Consider the following 23,968-nt stretch of genomic DNA (forward strand, 5'->3'; position numbering starts at 1 on the left):
GCTCAGTGACTCTTGATATGACTAATACTGTAGCATTGACATGAACTTTGTGAATAATGGGCCAGAAATTGCTCCAACCGTAGTAGTCCCTACGAATGAAAAGAACAAATTTAACTTGCTCCTTATCTATGGCATGGAATTGCTTGAATTGAGAGGCTGGAAATAAATCACGAGATCAACTCAGCCTTGAACAGCATAGGCTGATGCGCATTGCGAGTGGCTCTGAGAATGGAAGCCCCGCCCACAAGCAGGCAAGTAAAACTCATTCATTTAAAGTGACATTCTCTGCTAATGTAAATAAAAATTTAATAAAACTTATCAAAAGCCAAGGAAATGACTTAACTCACTGAAACCTACAGAAGTATTTTAAATTGTTTTTGATTTTTAAATTTTCTTTTAATAAAATATTCAAATGAGTAATTTGACATTCCATATTTTTAAAATTTAATTTTTTGTAGTTTCGCAGTCATTAAGTCATCACACTGTCAAAATAGTGTAGGGCTGGTATTTTCCAGTGTACCTTTTGGTGGCGTAAGTGTCTTCGTTCCAGCTGGGCAGATGGGTAAGTTTTATGAATGTTCCCTGATTGTGTTTGTTTGTAGTGTAGGTGGCCCTTCAATTCATAACTCACCAATCTACCTGTCGCAAATGCATCTGTCCATGACAGTATTGGTAGGAGTGACCACCGCACAATCCTCGTGGAGATGAAGTCCCGTCTTCGCACTGAGGGCACCATCCAACGTGTTGTGTGGCACTACCACCGTGCTAAATGGGATAGATTCAGAACAGATCTAGCAGCTCAAAACTGGGCATCCATGAGGCGCTGTGGGCCATCAGCAGCAGCAGAATTGTATTCCAGCACAATCTGTAACCTCATGGCCCGGCATATTCCTCACTCTACCATTACCAACAAGCCAGGGGATCAACCCTGGTTCAATGAGGAGTGTAGAAGAGCATGCCAGGAGCAGCACCAGGCGTACCTAAAAATGAGGTGCCAACCTGGTGAAGCTACAACTCAGGACTACATGCATGCTAAACAGCGGAAGCAACATGCTGTAGACAGAGCTAAGCGATTCCACAACCAACGGATCAGATCAAAGCTCTGCAGTCCTGCCACGTCCAGTCGTGAATGGTGGTGGACAATTAAACAACTAACGGGAGGAGGAGGCGTTGCAAACATCCCCATCCTCAATGATGGCGGAGTCCAGCACGTGAGTGCAAAAGACAAGGCTGAAGCGTTTGCAACCATCTTCAGCCAGAAGTGTCGAGTGGATGATCCATCTCTGCCTCCTCCTGATATCCCCACCATCACAGAAGCCAGTCTTCGGCCAATTCGATTCACTCCACGTGATATCAAGAAAAGGCTGAGTGCACTGGATATACCAAAGGCTATGGGCCCCGACAACATCCCAGCTGCAGTGCTGAAGGCTTGTGCTCCAGAACTCGCTGCGCCTCTCGCCAAGCTGTTCCAGTACAGCTACAACACTGGCATCCACCAGACAATGTGGAAAATTGCCCAGATATGTCCTGTCCACAAAAAGCAGGACAAATCCAATCCAGCCAATTACTGCCCCATCAGTCTACTCTCAATCAGCAGCAAAGTGATGGAAGGTGTCATTGACAGTGCTATCAAGCGGCACTTACTCACCAATAACCTGCTCACCGATGCTAAGTTTGGGTTCCACCAGGACCACTCGGCTCCAGACCTTATTACAGCCTTGGTCCAAACATGGACAAAAGAGCTGAATTCCAGAGGTGAGGTGAGAGTGACTGCCCTTGACATCAAGGCAACATTTGACTGAGTGTGGCACCAAGGAGCCCTAGTAAAATTGAAGTCAATGGGAATCGGGGAAAACTCTCTGGTGGCTGGAGTCATACCTAGCACAAAGGAAGATGGTAGTGGTTGTTGGAGGCCAATCATCTCAGCCCCAGGACATTGCTGCCGGAGTTCCTCAGGGCAGTGTCCTCGGCCCAAACATCTTCAGCTGCTTCATCAATGACCTTCCCTCCATCATAAGGTCAGAAATGGGGATGTTCGCTGATGACTGCACAGTGTTCAGTTCCATTCGCAACCCCTCAAATAATGAAGCAGTCCGAGCCCGCATGCAGCAAGACCTGGACAACATCCAGGCTTGGGCTCATAAGTGGCAAGTTACATTCGCGCCAGACAAGTGCCAGGCAATGACCATCTCCAACAAGAGAAAGTTTAAGCACCTCCCCTTGACATTCAACGGCATTACCATCGCCGAATCCCCCACCATCAACATCCTGGGGGTCACCATTGACCAGAAACTTAACTGGACCAGCCATATAAATACTGTGGCTGCGAGAGCAGGTCAGAGGCTGGGTATTCTGCGGCGAGTGACTCTCCAAAGCCTTTCCACCATCTACAAGGCACAAGTCAGGAGTGTGATGGAATACTCTTCACTTGCTTGGATGAGTGCAGCTCCAACAACACTCAAGAAGCTCAACACCATCCAAGATAAAGCAGCCCGCTTGATTGGCACCCCATCCACCACACTAAACATTCACTCCCTTCACCACCTGCGCACTGTGGCTGCAGTGTGTACCATCCACAGGATGCACTGCAGCAACTCGCCAAGGCTTCTTCGACAGCACCTCCCAAACCTGCGACCTCTACCACCTAGAAGGACAAGAGCAGCAGGCACATGGGAACAACACCACCTGCACGTTCCCCTTCAAGTCACACACCATCCCGACTTGGAAATATATCGCCGTTCCTTCATCGTCGCTGGGTCAAAATCCTGGAACTCCCTTCCTAACAGCACTGTGGGAGAACCGTCACCACACGGACTGCAGCGGTTCAAGAAGGCGGCTCACCACCACCTTCTCAAGGGCAATTCGGGATGGGCAATAAATGCTGGCCTCGCCAGCGCCACCCACATCCCGTGAACGAATTTTTTAAAAACTGTCAAACCGTCGGTGAACCAATGGGAGCAAGTTTGCAATTTCAGGGTTTTACTGGGCATGTGCGCATTCACAAACTTACTCCATTGATTTGCCAGCGGTTGGAGAGGATGTCGTCGTAATACGGCATCCTGCAGTGAGTAGTTTGTGGCCCAATATTTAGGAGATTGTCCTCCTGATCCTAAAGTGCTAAGAAGCTTTGGTTTAATAGAAGTGCAGTAGCTCATAAGGGTAATTACAGATGGAGGCCATTTGGTCTATCGAGGTCATCCTTCCATATAAACCTACAATTCCCTATCACAGCTTTCAACAGCCTCTTGAATGAGTCTTTGCTTCTACCATTCCAGCTATTAATCACTGGGGGGGGGGGGGGGGAGTGCTTTCTGATAATAGTTCTAAACTTTCCTTTTATGGTTTGTACCTATTTCCCCTTGAAGTTGTGGTTTAATTTGCAATAATGCTTTGCGTTTTGTTTTTCTACTGCACTTAGGATCTTAGGAGCTATATAAGATACACTCATTCATCCCATTTCCAAGTTTTTTTAAAATCATTCCTCCTAATTTTCCTTACCCATTACAGGTAAATAAAACTCAACGCCAACAAACAAAACTTAAGAATTTACATAATTCCATTATTAAATTTCTCTGCAGCAGTATTTAATGTTACCAAAATGTTCTAGAATATACATATTTAATACAGGACTTCATTTCAGAACCTTTCACTAAATTTGAATAATGGGAAACTTTTACAGAACTTGCAATTGCATGTATGAACAATGATTGTTTTTGAGTGTGAACAAATGAGGCAGTTGCTGTAACCATTTAGAATGCATTACAAAATATATAAGACCTACTACTCCTTCCTGACTCGCTGCTTTTCTTTTGCTGTTGTTGCCAACCACATTTGCAGAAGGTTGGGTATTTTACAGTAAACACAATTTTTGCTTTTAAGGATTCCGTAGAAAGTTGTTTTTGGTGTTTTATATAAATCATTACCTTGACTGCTTTGAATAATGACTTTTCTGGGGGTTTTGTCTGCAGTAACGTTTCATTGATACATAGGTGGGGGATGTAGGACTTCTGAACAGCAATTCCTGGCATGTCCTGTGAATGACCAGTCTTGTTGTAGGTCGAGGATGCTAGCCTGTTTAGCCTTTTTAGTTGGTTGATCCGTCTGAACCTGCTTGAATGTAAGCTTCAGGCTTCTCTTGTGTACACAGGCCCCTCAATGAAGAAATTTGAGAAGCTTCTTCAACATACAGCATTCTATTCTGTAAATTAATTTTCATGTAAAATTTTGCTAATGTTTGTCATATTAGTATGCTGCTCAGCTTAGTGGAGAATCTAAGATAGCATGCAAAAAGATTTTCAGCAATTTGGTTTACCTTTTCATTTTATTGGTAGCTATTGCTAATTATCCCCATTGTTCATTTGTAGTTTATTGAACTTAAGATAGGTGGTTTTCATTTCTGTTGGCTGATTTGCTGTGTCCCCTGTCTGTTCAGTTGTGGCTCAAATTTCACAAGGTAGCAAATATCATACTCATGAAAGAGCAACAGATCAGCTGCAAGTGTGACACTTTGCAAGTGATGCCTTGAAATGTGATTGTGCTAGGAACAAGACTTTTAAAAATGTAGCATAGATGGTACTGAATTGTTCTGTATTTTGGTCAAATAACATGGTAACGCTTCAGCTGCTATGTCAAGCAGTTCTAACTGGAGATACTTGCACTGAACATTTATTTTCAAACGTTTCTGTTTGTGGAACTGCAAATATTGACACACTCCTGGGCATCCCCATTCTAACTTACAAAAGACACAGCTTGCTATCCAAAGGAAAACTGTTATAATTTGCAGAAAACTTTTAGTATAACCAACGGAAACACTGAAGTCTATAATATGTAATCTTGAAGGGACTGTGTTCGCAGCATGAGATGTGTGGCTCTAGAGCCACATAAATTTGCTCACCTGTAGGGATAGCAAATTCACTTTAAGCTCAATGCATAGAGAATGCTGGATTAGTGAGGACAGATTATAAGGCAATGCATAATCTATAAGAACATTCCAACAACATTGAAAGCCACGAGAGTGAAGCTCAAGTGGGTTGTTAGTTATTAGGTTAGTTTGTGCGATAGTGTAAAATGGGTGATAAGGAGTCAGCAGCCTATTTTACATCTCCATTATTTGACACTCAGAACAATTCAGTACTATCTATGCTACATTTTTAAAAGTCTCGTATCTAGCACAATCACATTTCAAAATATCGCATGCAGAGTCTCACGTTTGCAATGACGTGTTTTGTTTTGAGTATGATATTTGCTACTTTGTAAAATTTGAGCCAATTGAAGTCAATGCAAATAAAAATTTGGAGAGAAGTAAAACATGCTGCTGACTGGTTATCACCCGTTTTACACTATTGCACAAAGTCAAGATCCACCCCATTGAGTTTTGTTTTCAGTGGATGTAATACTTTGCCACATGCCCAGCATTTTTTTAAAAAAGTGTTGCATGATTTATCGTCAAGGTTGTCAGTACCACACACAACTGCTTTTCTATTGCTGCCGTGGGAAGTTGACACAAAATGACAAGACTTCTTCTTTGTCATTTTTCTATTATGTTTTCACCTTTGTATTTCCAGATTTGATTTGAAAAGAATTATAGTTGCTCTAATTAACGACCACAACTGCTTAGGACCCACTCAATAGGAAATATAAAGTTGTCTTTTATGTTTGAGGGAGCACGGAGTAGCAGCTATTGACGGAGTCTGGTTTCGACAGAGTCTATAATTGGGAATTTGGTGAGTGAGGGGATTCGGTGCAGTAAGGGGTGAGGTGCATTTGTTTAGTCAGCGGAGAGGAGGGTACCGAGAGCGGGTCACAGCAACAACAAAACCAAACTGCAGTGTGATGTCACAGCTAAGGCAGGTAGGTGGTTGGTGGTGAGTATATCTTCTGTTTTCTTCTTTCGTAGGACAGTGGGCTAAGTAACTTATAGCATAAAACTAATTTTAAACAAGGCCAGTACTTGGTTCAACCTAAAAATAATTTGATTGGCATTGTAGTAATCAATAAAAGTTATGACAGGGCAGGAGATGTGTTGCAGCTGCAATATGTGGGAGCTACTGGACAGTTTTGTCCAGGGCGACTATATCTGCGGTAAGTGTCTGCAGCTTGAGCTGGAGTCTGAGCTGCAGACCTTGCGATGCATCAGGGAGAGAGAAAGTTACCTGGACGCTTTGATCCAGGAGGCAGTCACGCCCGTTAGACTAAATACTGTAGAATTGGCATGTGATCAGGGATGGGAGGGGTGTGACTGCGAGTGAAGCAGGTACGGGGATCCAGGAGGTAGCATTGCAGGAGCCTCAGCCTCTGTACTTGTCCAATAGATACAAGGTTCTTGCAGCCCTTGTGGACGAGTGCAGGGAGGATGAGCAAACTGGCCATGGCTCCGTGGTTCAGGGGGCCATTCAAGTGGGGGGAGTAAAAAGGAATGTGATTGTAGTAGGCGACAGTATAGTTAGAGGGATAGACACTGTTCTCTGCAGCCAAGAGCGAGAGTCCCGAAGGCTGTATTGCCTACCCGGTGCCAGCGTTAAGGACATCTCAGGGCTGGAGAGAAATTTGGAGTGGGAGGGGGTGGATCCAGTTGTCGTGGTCCACATAGGTAGGACTAAGGTTCTGCTGAGGGAGTTGGAGCAGCTAGGGACTAAATTTAAAAAGCAGAACCACAAAGGTGATAATCTCCGAATTATTACCTGAGCCACGAGCAAATTGGCACAAGGTAAATCAGATCAGAGGGATGAATGCGTGGCTCAGAGATTGGTGTGGGAGAAGTGGGTTTCAATTCATGGGGCACTGGCACCAGTACTGGGGAAAGAGGGAGCTGTTCCGTTGGGACGGGCTTCACCACCTGAACCATGCTGGGACCAGTGTTCTGGCAAACCAAATAACTAGGGCGGTAGAGAAGGTTTTAAACTAAATAGAGTGGGGGAGGGCTCAGGTGGGGTGAAGTTTAGATTGATAGAGAAAAGACAAGGAAGTAGTACAGGAAAGTGATGGGGGTAATGATAAACAGTGTGTCAGGAAGGGACAGAATGCACTAGCAAATGGGGCCGGGATAGGAAAGAATGGTAAAAAGACAAAATTAAAGGTTCTTTATCTGAGTGCGTGCAGCATTCGTAATAAGATAGATGAATTGACGGCACAAATAGAAACAAATGGGTATGATCTCGTGGCCATTATAGAGACGTGGTTGAAAGGTGACCAAGGTTGGGAGCTAAATATTCAGGGTTATTTCACATTTCCGAAGGATAGGAAAAAAGGTAAAGGTGGTGGGGTAGCTCTGTTAATAAAGGATGAAATTGGTATAATAGTGAGAAATGATCTTGTCTCAGAAGATCAAGATGTTGAATCAATTTGGGTAGAGGTGTGAAATAGCAAGGGAAAATCACAGGTAGTATATAGGCCCCCTAACAGTAGCTACACTGTAGGGCAAAATATAAATCAGGAAATTAGAGGGGCTTGTAAAAAAGGTAATGCAATAATCATGGGTGATTTTAACTTGCAGGTAGATTAGACAAATCAAATTGGCAAAAATAGCCCTGAGGAGGATTTCATAGTGTATTAGGGACTGGTTCTTAGACCAGTAATGGGAACCAACCAGGGAACAGGCCATTTTGGATCTGCCAATAGGTAACGAAACAGGATTAATTAATGATCTCAAAGTAAAGGATCCCTTGGGAAGCAGTGATCATAACATGATAGAATTTCACATCCAATTGAGAGCGAGGATCTTGGGTTTGAAACTACTGTATTAAACTTAAATAAGGACAATTATAAAGGAATGAGGGCGGAATTGGCTAAAGTGGACTGGGTAAACAGATTAGATGGTATGATGGTGGATAAGCAGTGGCAAACATTTAAAAAGATATTTTATGACTCGCAACAAAAATATATCCCTGTGAGGATCAATTGATAGCCAAGTTCCGCACCCATGAGGACGGCCTCAACCGGGATCTGGGGTTCATGTCATGCTACACGTAACCCCACCAGTGAAAAATTGTTATCTGTTTTTAACACAACGGGTCATTCTCTGTCTTTCTCTTCCTTTCGGATGTTTCTCTCTCTCTCTTTCTCTCTCTTTTGTTCTGGCCGTTTGTGTATTCGGTGGCCCTGTAGGTAACATCACTCTGTCTGAACACTTTGATTGCCTTGACAACGGGCAGTTGGAAAAATTATCTGTAATCACCAGGTATTGTTCTTTGACTATAAATGCGGTAATCTTCCATGGAATCCCACACTCGCTCACCTGACGAAGGAGAAAGCCTCCAAAAGCTTGTGATTTTCAAATAAAACAGTTGGACTATAACCTGGTGTTGTAAGATTCCTTACATTTGTCAACCCCAGTCCATCACCGGCATCTCCACATCAGGAGTATACAAAGTGCAGGGGTGAAGTTAAAAAGGAAATTAGGAAAGCAAAGAGAGGGCATGAAAAAATATTAGCAGGTAAAATCAAAGAAAACACAAAGATGTTTTATAAATACATTAAGAGCAAGAGGATAACTAAGGAAAGAGTAGGGCTTATTAGAGACCAAAAAGTTAAACTATGTGTGGAGGCAGAAGATGTGGGTATGGTTCTTAATGAATACTTTGTATCTGTCTTCACAAAGGAGAGGGATTATGCAGGGATTGAAGTTAAGGAGAAGTGTGAAATATTGGATGGGATAAACATAGTGAAACATAGAAATTAGGAGCAAGAGTAGGCCATTCGGCCCTTCAGGCCTGCTCCACCATTCAAAATGATCATGGCTAATTGTCTAACTCAGTACCCTGTTCCTGCTTTTTTTCCCATATCCTTTGATCCCTTTCGCATTAAGAAATATATCTATCTCCTTCTTGAATACACCTAATGACTTGGCCATCACTGCATTCTGTGGTAGAGAATTCCACAGGTTCACCACCCTCTGAGTGAAGAAATTTCTTCTCATCTCTGTTCTGAATGGCATACTCTGTAGCCTGAGACTATGACCCCCTGGTTCTGGACTCCCCAGCCATCAGGAACATCCTCCCTGCATCTAGATATTTTGTCCTGTTAAAATTTTATGTTTCGATGAGATCACCTCTCATTCTTCTAAACTCTAGTGAATATAGGCCTAGTCGACCCAATCTCTCCTCATACGTCAGTCCTGCCATCCCAGGAATCAGTCGGGTAAACCTTCATTGCACTCCCTCCATGGCAAGGACATGCTTCCTCAGATAAGGAGACCAAAACTGTACACAATACTCCGATGTGGTCTCACCAAGGCCCTGTATAACTGTATAAAGAGGAAGTATTAAACGGATTAGCATCTTTGAAAGTGGATAAATCACCAGGGCCGGATGAAATGTGTCCCAGGTTGTTAAAAGAAGCCAGGGAGGAAATAGCAGAGGCTTTAGCAATCATTTTCCATACTTCACTGGATAAAGTCGTAGTGCCAGGAGGATTGGAGGACTGTTAACATTGTACCGTTGATCAAAAAGGGAGCGAAGGTTAGACCACAGCGGTGGGCAATTTATTGGAATCAATTCTGAGGGACAGGATAAACTGTCACTTAGAAAGGCACGGACTAATCCGGGACAGTCAGCACTGATTTGTTGAAGGGAGGTCGTGTCTGACTAACTTGATTGAATTTTTCAAGGAGGTAACTAGGAGGATCGATGAGGGTAACGTAATTGATGTAGTCTACGTGGATTTTAGCAAGGCTTTTGACAAAGTCCCACATGGCAGATTGGCCAAAAAAGTAAAGGCACATGGGATCCAAGGGAATGTAGCAAATTGGATCCAAAATTGGCTCAGTGGCAGGAAGCAAGAGGTAATGGTCGACGGGTGTTTTTGCGACTGGAAGGCTGTTTCCAGTTGGATGCTGCAGGGCTCGGTACTAGGTCCTTTTGATTTTTGTGGTATGGATTAACGACTTGGACTTAAACAGGGGGCATGATAAAGAAATTTGCGGATGACACAAAGATAGGCCGTGTGGTTGATAGTGAGGAGGAAAGCTGTAGACTGCAGGAAGATATCAATGGTCTGGGCAGAAAATGGCAAATGGAGTTCAATCCGGAGAAGCGTGAGGTAATGCATTTGGGGAGAGCAAACAAAGCAAGGGAATGCACAATAAATGGGAGGATACTGAGAGGTGTGGAGGAAGTGAGGGACCTTGGAGTGCATATCCAGAGATCCCTGAAGGTTGCAGGACAGGTAGATAAGGTGGTTAAGAAGGCATATGAAATGCTTTCCTTAGCCGAGGCATAGAATATAAAAGCAAGGATGTTATGCTGGAACTGTATAAAACACTGGTTAGGCCACAGCTTGAGTACTGCACAGAGTTCTGGTCACCACATTATAGGAAGGATGTAATTACACTAGAGGGTGCAGAGGAGATTTACAAAGATGTTGCCAGGACTGGAGAATTTTAGCTATGATGACAGTTTGGATAGGTTGTTCTCCTTGGAACAGAGGAGGTTGAGGGGTGATTTGATTGAGGTGTACAAAATTGAGGGGCCTAGATACAGTGGATAGGAAGGAACTATTTCCCTTAGCAGAGGGGTCAATAACCAGGCGTATAGATTTAAAGTGATTGGTAGAAAGATTAGAGCAGAAATTAGGAAAAAGTTTTCACCCAGAGGGTGGTAAGGGTCTGGAACTCACTGCCTGAGAGGGCGGTAGAGGCAGAAACCCTCAACTCATTTAAAAAAAAAATACCTGAATGTGCACCTGAAGAGCCGTGACCTGCAGGGCTACAGACCAAATGCAGGAAAGTGGGATTCGGCTGGGTGGCTCGTTTCTCAGCTGGCGCGGACATGATGGGCTGAATGGCCTCCGTCTGTGCTGTAAATTTTCTATGATTCTATGATAGCTAGAAATATAAAAAGATATTAAGAGTTTCTACAGGTATTTAAAAAGGAAAAGAGTAAGTAAAGTGAGCGTTGATCCTCTAGAGAGAGAGTCTGGGGAATTAATAATGGAGAATAAGGAAATGGCGGATGAACTGAACAGATATTTTGCGTCCGTCTTCACTGTAGAGGATACAAATAACATGCCAGAAATAGTTGTGAATCAAGAGGTGAAAGGAAGGGAGGAACTTAAAACATTTACAATCACCAGGGAAAGGGTTCTGAAAAAAATATTAGCACTAAAAGCTGACAAGTCCCCCGGTCCTGACGGACTTCATCCTAGGGTCTTAAAAGAAGTGGCTGCAGAGATAGGAGATGCATTGATATTAATTTTCCAAAATTCCCTAGATTCTGGAAGGGTCCCATCAGATTGGAAAATAGCAAATGTAACTCCTCTATTCAAGAAAGGAGGGAGACAGAAAGCAGGAAACTACAGGCCAGTTAGCTTAACATCTGTCATAGGGAAAATGCTAGAATCTATTATTAAGGAGGTTATAGCAAGACACTTAAAAAATCTCCATGCAATCAGGCAGAGTCAACACGGCTTTGTGAAAGGGAAATTGTGTTTGATTAATTTATTGGAGTTCTTTGAGGAAATAACAAGCAACGTGGATAAAGGGGGTCCTGTGGATGTGGTGTACTTGGATTTCCAGAAGGCTTTTGACAAGGTGCCACATCAAAGGCTACTACACAAAATAAGAGCTCATGGTGCAGGGGGTAACACATTAACATGGATAAAGGATTGATTAGCTAACAGGAAACAGAGAGTAGCATAAATGGGTCATTTTCAGGTTGGCAAGATGTAACGAGTGGAGTGCCACAGGGATCAGTGCTTGGGCCTCAACTATTTACAATCTGTATCAATGACTTGGATGAAGGGACCGAATGTATGGTTGCTAAATTTGCTGATGACACAAAGGTAGGTAGGAAAGTAAGTTGTGAAGAGGACATAAGGAGTCTGCAAAGGGGTATAGATAGATTAAGTGAGTGGGCAAAAATTTGGCAGATGGAGTATAATGTGGGAAATTGTGAACTTGTCCACTTTGGCAGGAGGAATAGAAAAGCAGTATATTTAAATGGAGAGAGATTGCAGAACTCTGAGGTAGAGAGGAATCTGGGTGTCCTAGTACATGAATCACAAGAAGTTAGTATGCAGGTGCAGCAAGTGATTATGAAGGCAAATAGAATATTGCCATTTGCAAGGAGAATGGAATATAAAAGTAGAGATGTTATGCTGCAGTTGTACATGGCATTGGTGAGACCACATCTAGAATACTGTGTGCAGTTTTGGTCTCCTTATTTAAGAAAGGACATAATTGCTTTGGAGGTGGTTCAGAGAAGGTTCACTCAACTGAATCCTGGGATGAGGGGGGTTGGTTATCTTATGAGGGAAGGTTGGACAAGTTGGGCCTGTATACACTGGAGTTTAGAAGAATGAGAGGTGATCTTATTGAAACATATAAGATCCTGAGGGGACTTGAAGGGGCAGATGCTGAGAGGATGTTTCCCCTTGTGGGAGAGACTAGAACTGTGGTCCACATTTTAAAAAAAAAATAAGGGGTCTCCCATTTAAGACGGCAATGGAGAAATTTTTTCTCTGTGGGTCATGAGTCTGTGGAACCCCCTTCCCCAGAGAGCAGTAGAGACAGGGTTATTGAATATTTTTAAGGCTGAGTTAGATAGATTCCTGAGGTTATAGCAGGTAGACGGGAAAGTAGGGTTGAGGTTACAATCAGATCAGCCATGATCTTATCAAATGGCAGACCAGGCTTGAGGGGCTGAATGGCCTACTCCTGCTCTTAACTCGTATGTTCGATGAATTGCGCATGATATCTAGAAGACTAAAAAGAGCACACTTTTCCGAATGGCATGTACTAGTGAGGGAGCTCTTATCAATATGTTTTAATCTTGATATTTGAATAGTTTTATTGCTCTAACATTGTTTGTTCATGCATTAACTGAAAATAAGCCAAACCAAGTCAGCCCCGGATGATTGAAATTTCTAAAGTGGCTGGGCATCTTTAGGCTTAATGTTGCTATTATATCTAAAATTTTGAAACTTGGAGCCCATTCAGATTCTCCAAGTACAATTTTCAGTTGTGCAATCAACAAGGAAATGTGCAGTAATTGTTTTTCTACTAGATATCTTTAATGGTGCTTTGTAAATATTTGTCCACCCATTCAATAAGCCCTATATTATAGCATATTACATATTAAAAATGGTAGGTTGGTCCCAACATTCTGTGCAGTACCACTTATACCTGTAGGTGGCACTGTGACATGTAATTTCAATGATAAACATGTTGCAGGCCTAGGCATAATCTCCAGCTATCTTTATTATGCATATAAACCTAATAGTGCTATGTTATACTCACAGACCCTTACTGCAAACTGACCTCGGTGAGACAAACCGTCAGAAGTAAGCAATCATAGAATAATACAGCATAGAAGGAGGACATTCGGCCCATCGTGCCTGTGCCGGTTCTTTGAAAGAGCTATCCAATTCGTCCCTCTCTACTGCTCTTTCCCCATAGCCCTGCAACTTTTTCCCCTTCAAGTATTTATCCAATTTCCTTTTGAAAGTTAGTATTGAATCTGCTACCGCCACCCTTTCAGGCAGTGCATTCCAGATCGTCATAACTCGCTGCGAAAAAATTATTTTCCTCTGGTTCTTTTGCCAATTACCTTAAATCTGTGTTCTCTGGTTACCGACTCTTCTGCTACTGGAAACAGTTTCTCCTTAATTACTCCTATCAAAATGCTTCCTGATTTTGAACACCTCTATCAAATCTCCCCTTAACCATCTCTGCACTAAGGAGAACAATCTGAGCCTCTCTCGTCGCAACATAACTGAAGTGCTGCATCCCTGGTTCCATTCTAGTAAATCAGTTCTACACCCTTTCCAAGGCCTTGACCTTCTTCCTAAAGTGTGGTGCCTAGAATTGGCCACAATACTCCAGCTGGTCCTTACCAGTGTTTTATAAAGATTATAACTACTTGCTTTTGCTTCTGTTTATAAGGCCAAGGACTTATCCTGCCACCTTCAAAGATTTGTGTACATATACCCCCAGGTGTCTCAGTTCCCGCACCCCCTTTAAAATTGTACCATTTTGTTTATATTGCCTCTCCTTGTTCTTCGTACCAGAATGAATCACTTCACACTTGTGTTAAATCGCATCTGCCATGTGTCTACCCATTTCACCAGTCTATGTCCTCCTGAAGTCTGTTTACTTTATTTCAAGTTTCGTGTCATCTGCAAACTTTGAAATTATGCCCTGCATACCCACATCCAAGTCATTAATATATATCAAAAAGAGCATTGGTTATAATACTGACCCCTGGGGGACACCACTATGTACCTCCTTCAGTCTGAAAAACATCTGTTCACCACTACTCTCTGCTTTCTGTCTCTTAGCCAATTTCCTACCCACACTGTCACTGTCCCTTTAATCCCATGGGCTTCAATTTTGCTAACCAGTCTATTGTGTGGTACTTTATCAAATGCCTTTTGAAAGTCCATATACACAACGTCAACTGCACTATCCTCATCAACCCTCTCCATTGCAAAGTCAAACACCTAACTACATACTACCAGCATATGGCAGCCACTTATTCTTACAGCAAGTCTCAACCGTTGACCCATCCTGCAAAAAGCAACCTTGAAAACGCCACACAGATTAGGGAGCCCCCCTCCACAACCCCCTGGAAACTTTTTTCTCCCACGTGTCCCCCTCTTACACCCCTCCCCCACCATATCCACTGCACATCAAAATCCCACCCTGCAGCGAAATGTTTGATATTCCCATTTCCCCCCCAAGTACCAGGATCTGACTAGACGGTAATAATCTCCACTGTCCCCCAGCCAACAGAAAAATCAACCTGGACATCAAATAGACCTGCTAGTCAGGTAATTTGGAAGATGGGAACTGCAATACTTCAGCATCATCCCAACAGCTGCATTGAGGACATCAATTCATTTGCTGGGAAAATGAAAAGCATTAAGCATTACCTTAAGGTAACTAAGCCTTTATGCTATAACCTTGACTGCTACTGTGATAGATTTAAAGGGGGTAATTTTAACCCCCAAGAATGGGTGGGCTGTGGGTGGGTGGATAGTAAAAAAAAAAGTTGAATTCTTCAGCGAGACTGCATCCCTGCTCCAACACACCTACTTCCGGGATTAACCCAGGTGCGTTTGGATGTGCGCACGCACAACAGAAACCCGCAAGTCCCGTCCCCATTTAAAGCCAGTGAGCCAATACTTAAAGGGACAATGTACCTCATTGCAATAGTTGAAGCACTTCATTTTTTGTGTATTAGATACACAGAACAAATTTAACCTTACCTGTTCGGGTTTCCCGTAGCTTCCGATTCATGTCAGCTGAAAGCAGGTGAGAGGGACCGGATCCATGAGGTAAGTGCCTTTGGCGCAATGGAGGACGCAGCCCCCCCCCCCCCCCCCCAACCCATGGAGGGGTCCCTCCCTCTGATCTTCTGGCGACCTGATAACCTCCCGGCTCTTGATGTCCTCCATGGCACTACCCCCCTCTCACCCCAACCCCATGCCCTCCACTTCCCACAATCTGACCCTCCTCTCTGACAGGCTAGCTGTCAGGCAGGAATCAAGCAAACTGGCTGCCAGGCGCGAAACCTGGAAGTAAAATTTATTGCCCTCATTATTAAGATCACAGATTGCGACTTGTCAACTTTACTTCCGGGTTTCGTGTCGGGTCATCCCTTCCCGCTTCCATGTAAAAACCATGTTCAAGTCTCTGAGTGGAAGTGTAGTAGACAGTGAGGAGGATGGTGATAGACTTCAAGAGGATACAGACAGCCTGGTGGCATAGGTGGTCACGTGGCAGATGAAATTTAACACAGAAAATTGCGAGGTGATACGTTTCGGTAGGAAGAATGAGGAGAGGCAATATAAACTAAAGGGCACAATCCTAAAAGGGGTACAGGAACAGAAAGATCTGGGTATATATGTACACAAATTGTTGAAGGTGGCAGGGCAGGTTGAGAAAGCAGTTAAAAAAGCACATGGAATTCTAGGCTTTATAAATTGAGGCATAGAGTACAAAAGCAAGGAAGTCATGCTGAGCCTTTTTCAAACACTGGTTTGGCCACAGCTGGAGTATTGTGTCCAGTTCTAGGCACTGCACTTTTGGAAAGATGTGAAGGCCTTAGAGAGGGTGCAGAAGAGATTTAATAGAATGATTCCAGGGATGAGGGACCTTAGTTCCGTGGATAGACTGGAGAAGCTGGGGTTGTTCTCCTTGGATCAGAAGGTTGAGAGGAGATTTGATAGAGGTATTCAAAATCATGAAGGGACTAGACAGAATAGATAGAGAGAAACTGTTCCCATTGGCGGAAGGGTCAAGAGCCAGAGGACATAGATTTAAGGTGATTGGCAAAAGAACCAAAGGTGACATGAAGAAAAACTTTTTTACGCAGCGAGTGGTTTGGATCTGGAATGCACTGCCCGAGGGGGTGGTGGAGGCAGATTCAATCATGGCCTTCAAAAGGGAACTGGATGTGTACTTGAAAGGAAAAAATTTGCAGGACTATGGGGATAGGGCGGGGAAGTGGGACTGGCTGGATTGCTGTTGCATAGAGCCGCTGCAGACTCAATGGGCCGAATGGCCGCCTTCCGTGCTGTAACCGTTCTATGATTCTATGAACCCTACCCATACCTAGCACCAAATCCAACCTAAGATAATGAAGCCAAGGCTCCCCACTTCCACTAAGTGGAAAGTGAAGCCCTGCGGTGTTGATCAGGGAATATAACCCAATTAGAGTTGCCAGAATTGTCCTGGGGTCTTCAGGAAATGAAGAGTAGTCTCCAGGACACTGCTGGGTGTAAACCAGGAAAAAAATCATTTTCTTTCCATACTAGTGCTTATTAGTTATAAAAATGTTGGAGATGGGAAAGAAAAGATTGCTTGACTGACAGTCAAGAATCATCCAATCTGGTAATGAAGAGTATGTTTACTTTCCAATTGGCATGGGAAGGTGGTGCACCATGAGAATGGACATGTCAGGTGACCAATTGGGGGAGAGTGGGGACGGCTCAGTTGGACAGAGGAGGTCATGTGATGAAACCTCCAGGAATATATCCAGCCAGGGTTGGCAACCCTAGGCCCAATAGAATGAAATGCAAATCAGTCCCTGTGGTAGAGAACCCCTATCAAGAAAATTTCCAGGAAAAGTTGAGCCACAACCCTCCCCACCCCAGTCATTACTGAGAAAATACAGTTTTGTAGGTGGGAAGGCTAGCTCACCACCACCCCCTTCCCACTGCAAGTGTTAACCACCTTGCATACCCTACTGCTGCCAAGCTAATTTCCCTGCCTTTACTCCCCATTCCCCTTTTCCTTTGCCCATTCTTCTCTCATCCTCCTGTACATCTTCCCAACCCCTTTCTCCTCCTCTTCTTCCTCTCTCACCTGGGTCCAATTATCCTCCAGCCGTTTAAACCCGCTTGACCTGAATACTGCTCTTGGTCTTGCCTCTCCATTTGCAACTCCACAGGAGATTGGCTAGTATGTACTAAATATACCAGTAGTAGCTAGTAGCAGAATATTGACATTTTAAAAAATTACATCAGTAGGCTGTATGTTTTAAACTGTTGATTTTCTTCCAAGCAATTTAAGTAGAATGTCAATCATTCATTGAATATTCGCATGTATGACTGGATCTAACATTAAGGGATATTGATAATGGCCTCAACTATTTGAGTAGTTGCAATTGGTACTTGGCAGTGATTATTTTGTTCAGTGTTATAGGATGACAGGATTGAAAATGTATATTTTGACCCTTTGCCGATGATGTGTAGTATTAGTCTACTAAATGTAGTTCAAAGTACATAGATAAGAGCACTTGTTGAAATCCTACAAACTTGTCGTGTTGGAATTTGGTAAATGATAGCACCTTAGGCAATGATAACAAATTGTACATTGGACTGAAGTGTCAGCGTCTGCTAAAGTACAGAGAAGATTTCACATAACCTGCAGGTATTGACGTGTTGCTTCACAAATTTTCTTTCTGCTAACCTGACCAGATTTGTTTGTATTATACCAACTACGTTTACTTAATATTGAAAGGTAAGATACAAGCTACAGTGCATTTCTACAGGTTCCCACTGGGAATTATTATTTTGTTAGAGCTGAGATTGGAAGGCCACTATAAAAAGGTGGTCTTTAAGCTAATCTGTGTCCTACTTAATACTGTAGTTATTTAGACATAGAAAGTAATTAGTACCAGAAGTGTGACCTATAAAAGTATTTGTATCTGGGATGCTTAAACATATACTGCTCTCTAATTTTTAGTTTAACTGCATCTAATCAATTAGTTCAATGCGTACCAATTGAAACCTTAGAATAAAAGAATGAAGAATTATGCATTATTGTTTATAGTCATCTCCACCTCCTTCAGCCAGAAGGATAGGTTGGTTTAGACTGTTGATTTTCCTACATTGGCTGCTAATTTCTCTACAATCAATGGCAGAGCACGTTCATTATCAGCTAATGGCTAGTACACTGTCAAGGTGAGATATCAGTTGTTTTTTATCCTCCCAATGTTGGTATGGTGCTCCATGAAGCACTCCACATAGGAACTCGAGCCAGAACTGAAGAAACTCATCAGAACTCTAGTAGTCAAATTGGAGTGACAGGTTGCTCCTGGACTCCATTTGTAACCATCTGGTGATGAAGCCAAAGCTGTTACCACTAAGCAGTGAAAATCTAGCTTGGAAAAAAACAGCATGAATAGGAAAGCCTTTAATCTGTTTACAATTATTATTTTTTGACACAAATTCTGGATTTTTTTGTAGCTTACTTTTCCTGATTAATTCGGACACAGCAGTAGTAATGAATTTAAGGGGCATTTTCACCTTTACTCTACTTATGTCGCTGAAGTGTACCATTTTGGCAAGTGGTGAACTATCAATAGTACTGGAAAATGCACAGCTCCTGTCTTCAAAAGATTATGCTCATATCGTCAATATGAAACAAGAAGATGGTAAGTTGGAATTAACTTCCAGTTTAAAGTATTGTACATGTCCTTGTGAGTCACTAATGACAATTGGAGCAGTGGGTATACTGATCGTTATATCATTTTTGGCATTCTTACCACAGTAAAATAATTTGTGACAATATACTGTGCCATTGTTGAAATACTAGTTCAGGCTTATTACTAAAATGTTACTTTATTACTGAAATAAGCCTGTAAAAATCAGTTGACAGAAAAATTAAGTACTGAGTATATATGAATTATTTGCCTGACCTTAAGTTGCACAATAAACTCTTAACAATTTTGCTTTACTTTCAATGAGTTCTTGCAAGAGATGCAAAAAAGAGAAATTCCTACGATAATTGTAAAGTTTTTTTTAATTGTTGCCTTTGTGTTGTGCAGGTTTTCAGAGTGACTGTTATGAGATTTTTCAGCAGTCAGGAGGTAAGGCTAAAGATGGCCTTTACATCATCCAACTAATGAAGGATCTTATAGTCGTCTATTGTGACATGCAGAGTGCAGAAGGTGGCTGGACAGTGATCCAGCACATCACTGTTAATAGCTCCTTGGATTTTGACAGAACTTGGCAGGACTACAAGCAAGGATTTGGTTTGATTAGTGATGATCACTGGCTGGGCAATGAGTTCATGCACAGACTTACTAGCAAGCCAGGGGCATACAAGTTGGGAATAAAACTAATTGATATGAATGGAGAAATGAAATGGGCTGAATATGACCCATTCCGCATTGATGATGAAGAATCCAAATACAAAATCAGACTTGGTCTTTATCAAGGAACAGCAGCTGATGCTCTGACACAAGATACAGAAGCATATGTCCATGACAACCAAAAGTTCACCACAAAAGATAGTGATAATGACAACTATTTTCGGAACTGTGCTAAACTAGAGCTCAATGGGGTCCCAGGTGGAGGATGGTGGTACAATGCCTGCGCTGGAGCCAACCTGAACAGAAGAAATGTTGTGTACTGGCAGAATGATTGCAATAAAGATAACCTGTGCAAGTATGCTTGGATGATGGTAAAACCTAATAAGCTAGTCAAATGTATCAATAGCCCACGTGATGAATTATAATTGTGATACTTAAAACAGAAAGGAGTCCAATTCTTATTTTAAAGTGCCATGTTTTCCTTGAGTAGATCTTGCATTTAAGCAAATTCAGGCCTTATTTACTACAAGGGTGATAACTAGAATACGTCTATGTAGTTGAGCAGATAACATTTGTTATACCACTTGCGACTGCATGTATGAAATAATGTTTAATAAAAAAAAAATTAACTCCTGTTCAAGGCATGATTGAGATTAGGTGGTTCAGTGGAACACTGTCTTTTCACCTTTGGGATCTGGGTTCAAATCCAATCCAGATGGAGGGTATGAATTCTTTGCAAAATGGCTGTAAGGGCCTGAAATAAAATGAAATTCACCCCTAATTCCCAGTGTTGTTCAGAGGCCACAATGCTGTCCAATGTCCAAAACTGAAATGTCAAGGGTTCAGATTGACTTCGGGGTTCGGGTATATTGTTGAACAGAGTAAACTTTACTTCCAGCTGACCAGAGAGTACGTGATGCTGGATTGAAAAAGAAAATATCTGTCAATGAGTACAAAATTCACCAGCACAAAAACATTTTAAAAAATGTTAGTACCCAAATGGAAAAACTGATTGTGAAACCCACTGACCACACCAGTTATAGATAAAGCAAGCTAAAAAGCACACCTGAGCTGCTTTGAAAAGGGCTATATGCTCCTACAATGATATTTTTTCCTACTTTGAGAAATTGATTCTTCTCAATGGTATAGCCTGTAACTCTTACTTTTAATGAATGCTTTTGATAGTCAAGCATCCTTGTATCGAACACAGAAATACTGATGAAGAATTGAGTTCAAACTAAAAATGATTGTTTAAATTTATTTAAAAATAAAGAATTGCTGTGGCTATAATAAATGTATGCTTCATGAGTTGACCAAGGAGTGCAAAACTCTGTTTTGTCATCCAAATATAGCCTTAAATGGTAATATTAATATCACTACCCTGCAACGGATCAACATTTACAGTCCAGCTATTAAAAAGAGTGGCCACAACATTCTATTATATTACATCTAAAAATGGTGCTGTGAGGGTTGCGTTATATGACTCATTAAGTACAGTGAAGATTAGCTAATGTTACATAACAGCCCCATTGTACTGACTGTGCGAGGAGCTTCTGGACTTCTTTGTCACCAAGATTGGGACCATCTGTTCAGCTGCCTTTTCTGCTTTCCCCCTTTCCCTAGGCCGAGCAAGCCAAACTTGCCTCCAGGCCGTCCCCTAGCCCTGAACCCCTATTTATCTCTAATTTCTCTTCCATCTCCCTCCAGGCCTTCTCCAAGCTCATTCATCTACCTCAGCTCCTTTGACCCCATTCCCACTAAACTGCTGACCACCCGGCTTCCCTTCTTGGACCCCATGCTAGCTGAGATTGTAAGTGGTTCCCTCTCGTCAGGAACTGTTTCCCTGCCACCCCACCTTTCAACCATTCCTCACTAAAACATCCTCAACCCTCTGCCCTTGCAGTGTATCACCCCATCTGTATCCTCCCTTTCCTCTCCAAATTCCAAGCAGGAGAGTGGGTTTAGAGTAGATGACTGATGTGGATAAAACACTGATACCGGCTTGATGGGCTGAGTAGCTTGTTTCTGTGTTGTACAGTTCTAGGGGGGTAACGGATTACAATGCTCACTCTGCTGCTCAGCTGGGCATATCAAACAGACTTTATGGTAGAACTGGAGGACCTACCAACTCAGCACATTTTTCCTGGCATCTAACTCTCCTATGCAATGGGAGGACTACAATTAGTTTCAGTACATTCCCAAGCTAGTCAAAGGGGGAAAAATAGGGAGGATTCTGCTCCTAATCGTTGACAGCTGGAAGTGGATACTGGGTGAAGACAAATGACGCTCAGCTGTTATGGCCCTGCAGTTGAATAGCCCGCTGGGTCTCTGTTCAGGCTTCTGCATGAAGATTGGCTACTTGGACAAGATAAAGAATACTCTGGAACTATACGCTGATGTGAGTTGCCACCATTAAGAGAAAAGTAAAACAATAAAATTGCTCTTTAACCTTTTCTAATCTAAATGATCAAATGCATGAGTTGTGATAATACTTTTTACTCATGGACTGTGCACACATGGCCGTGAACTAGGAGGATTGTAAAACTCAGCTTTATTAGCAAGAATCATGAAACATTTATGGCAAAATAATTAGTTTAATCAATACATTAATTGTACAAACATTTACAGACTTGCTGAACACCTATAATGCCAACATTTTACTAATAAAACCTTTTCATTCAATTTGTCAAATGGGTTTAACATTAATAGATATAAATTATGAATCAAGTATTTAGGAGTTCAACAGCAAACTTCATTTTAGGCCTAAACAACTATAACAACAGTTAGCATGTAAGCAGACCACAGTCAACATACTTAGTCACAGAGCCTTTAAACAAAACATGGAAGTAAAAGGAACGCAGAAATTTGGAAGAGTACAAACTTACCACAGACACTACTTCTACTGATCAAATAAGTCACAAGAATCCTGGGTCTGACTTTTTATATTTATATGCACATACCTATTTCTTTTGATTCCCAAAATCCTTAGATGTTGCATTGGAGAACACTGCCATTCTGCAGGGAAAAAAAACTATATTCTAACATTTAAACAACATGAATAGGATAAAAATGATGCCTTTGCAAGAAAGGTGACTGAATGTTGAAACTCTATTCTGTAGTATAGCTTCGCTAAAATACCTTGAGTTTGATTACATCTCTAAATGTAAATGATTTATAACTTAGAGAATTCAGTTAAAAGGTTCAGGATAGCGATCAACATAATATCAATTGTACATTAACAAAAATCTTGATGGTAACAACAAAAAGTGCTTTGTTTTGAGCAAGAAATTGCCCCATCAAGAGTAAAAACAGAACATTGGAAAAAGGTTGCTATATTTCATTTTCACTTTGATTTCGAACAACCTTTTTACTAAGTTACAAGCAGGATGGTCAAGCACTGTCTGAGCGTATTATAAATATGTTCTTAATCATATCAAGTTAATTTTTTTGTGCTCATGAAAGTGAAGGCTATCAGTGCTGTAAAATGGTACTTTTAGCACCTAGTCTTAATCTATACACATCAAACAGGTCCATATACAGACCAGATGTAAAGTAAAGCTTGTTCTATGCAGCTCAACAACCCTGTCTCGGGAGATTGTCCCATATAGTATCAATGTGATCTTTTACATATTGCACACCAGCCATCCTTATGTCTTTCCTGAGAGACTGCCAATTATTAAGTTGCAAAGAGTTTTGTGCTGTGGACCCAATATTGAGTAGGAACTGGATTGGGACTACCCAATCTAAGCTTGTTTAGTGCATTTAGCCAACACAGTTAAGAGAATTTTGTTTCTTTCTCTGGGCTGAATTTGAAGCTGGGTCTCAGAACTGAAAGGACAATTGTCACGTTTTGGGATTTTTTGACCATTTTTCCACAGAAAGGATTTAGAAGAAAGAGTTACGTTTGAATGTTGTTTTTTAAAAGCAAAGTGTATTCACATGTGTTTTTAAAAAATCGACTGAAACAAAATGTGGCTAAAACTTTGATATTGTTTCCCAACGACTGTAAACAATAAGCAACTCAGTAATCGGTAAGCGCCTGGTACCCAATGTGTTAATATTTAATATTCCCAATTAAATATTAGGAAGATCAAAGCCATTGTCTTCGGTCCCCACCATAAACTCCGTTCCCTATTCACTGACTCCATCCCTCTCCCTGGCCACTGACTGAGGCTGAACCAGACTGTTTGCAACCTTGACATTCCTATTTGACCCTGAGATGAGCTTCAGGTTCCATATCCTCTGAATCACCAAGACTGCCTACTTCCACCTCCAAAACATTGCCTGTCTCTGCCCCTGCCTCATCTCATCAGCTGCTAAAAACCTCATCCGTGCCTTTGTTACCTCTAGACTTGATTATTCCAATGATCTCCTAGCTAGACTCCCAACTTGTGCCCTCCGTAAACTTGAGCTCATCCAAAACTTTGCTGCCC

The 23,968-nt window shown here is 42.0% G+C and overlaps 1 protein-coding gene across 1 annotated transcript; it reads left to right on the plus strand.

Annotated features, from left to right (window-relative positions):
* Positions 1–15,265: 15,265 nt before the first annotated feature.
* Positions 15,266–20,043, plus strand: zgc:194887 (uncharacterized protein LOC571819 homolog). The gene is made up of 3 exons (XM_067992168.1): positions 15,266–15,270; positions 18,688–18,875; positions 19,269–20,043. The coding sequence occupies exons 1-3, from the start codon at positions 15,266–15,268 to the stop codon at positions 19,958–19,960; spliced, it is 885 nt and encodes a 294-aa protein (XP_067848269.1). The 3' UTR covers positions 19,961–20,043.
* Positions 20,044–23,968: the final 3,925 nt, after the last annotated feature.

Source organism: Heptranchias perlo, chromosome 10 (genome assembly GCF_035084215.1).
Source record: "Heptranchias perlo isolate sHepPer1 chromosome 10, sHepPer1.hap1, whole genome shotgun sequence".
Classification (NCBI taxonomy): domain Eukaryota; kingdom Metazoa; phylum Chordata; class Chondrichthyes; order Hexanchiformes; family Hexanchidae; genus Heptranchias; species Heptranchias perlo.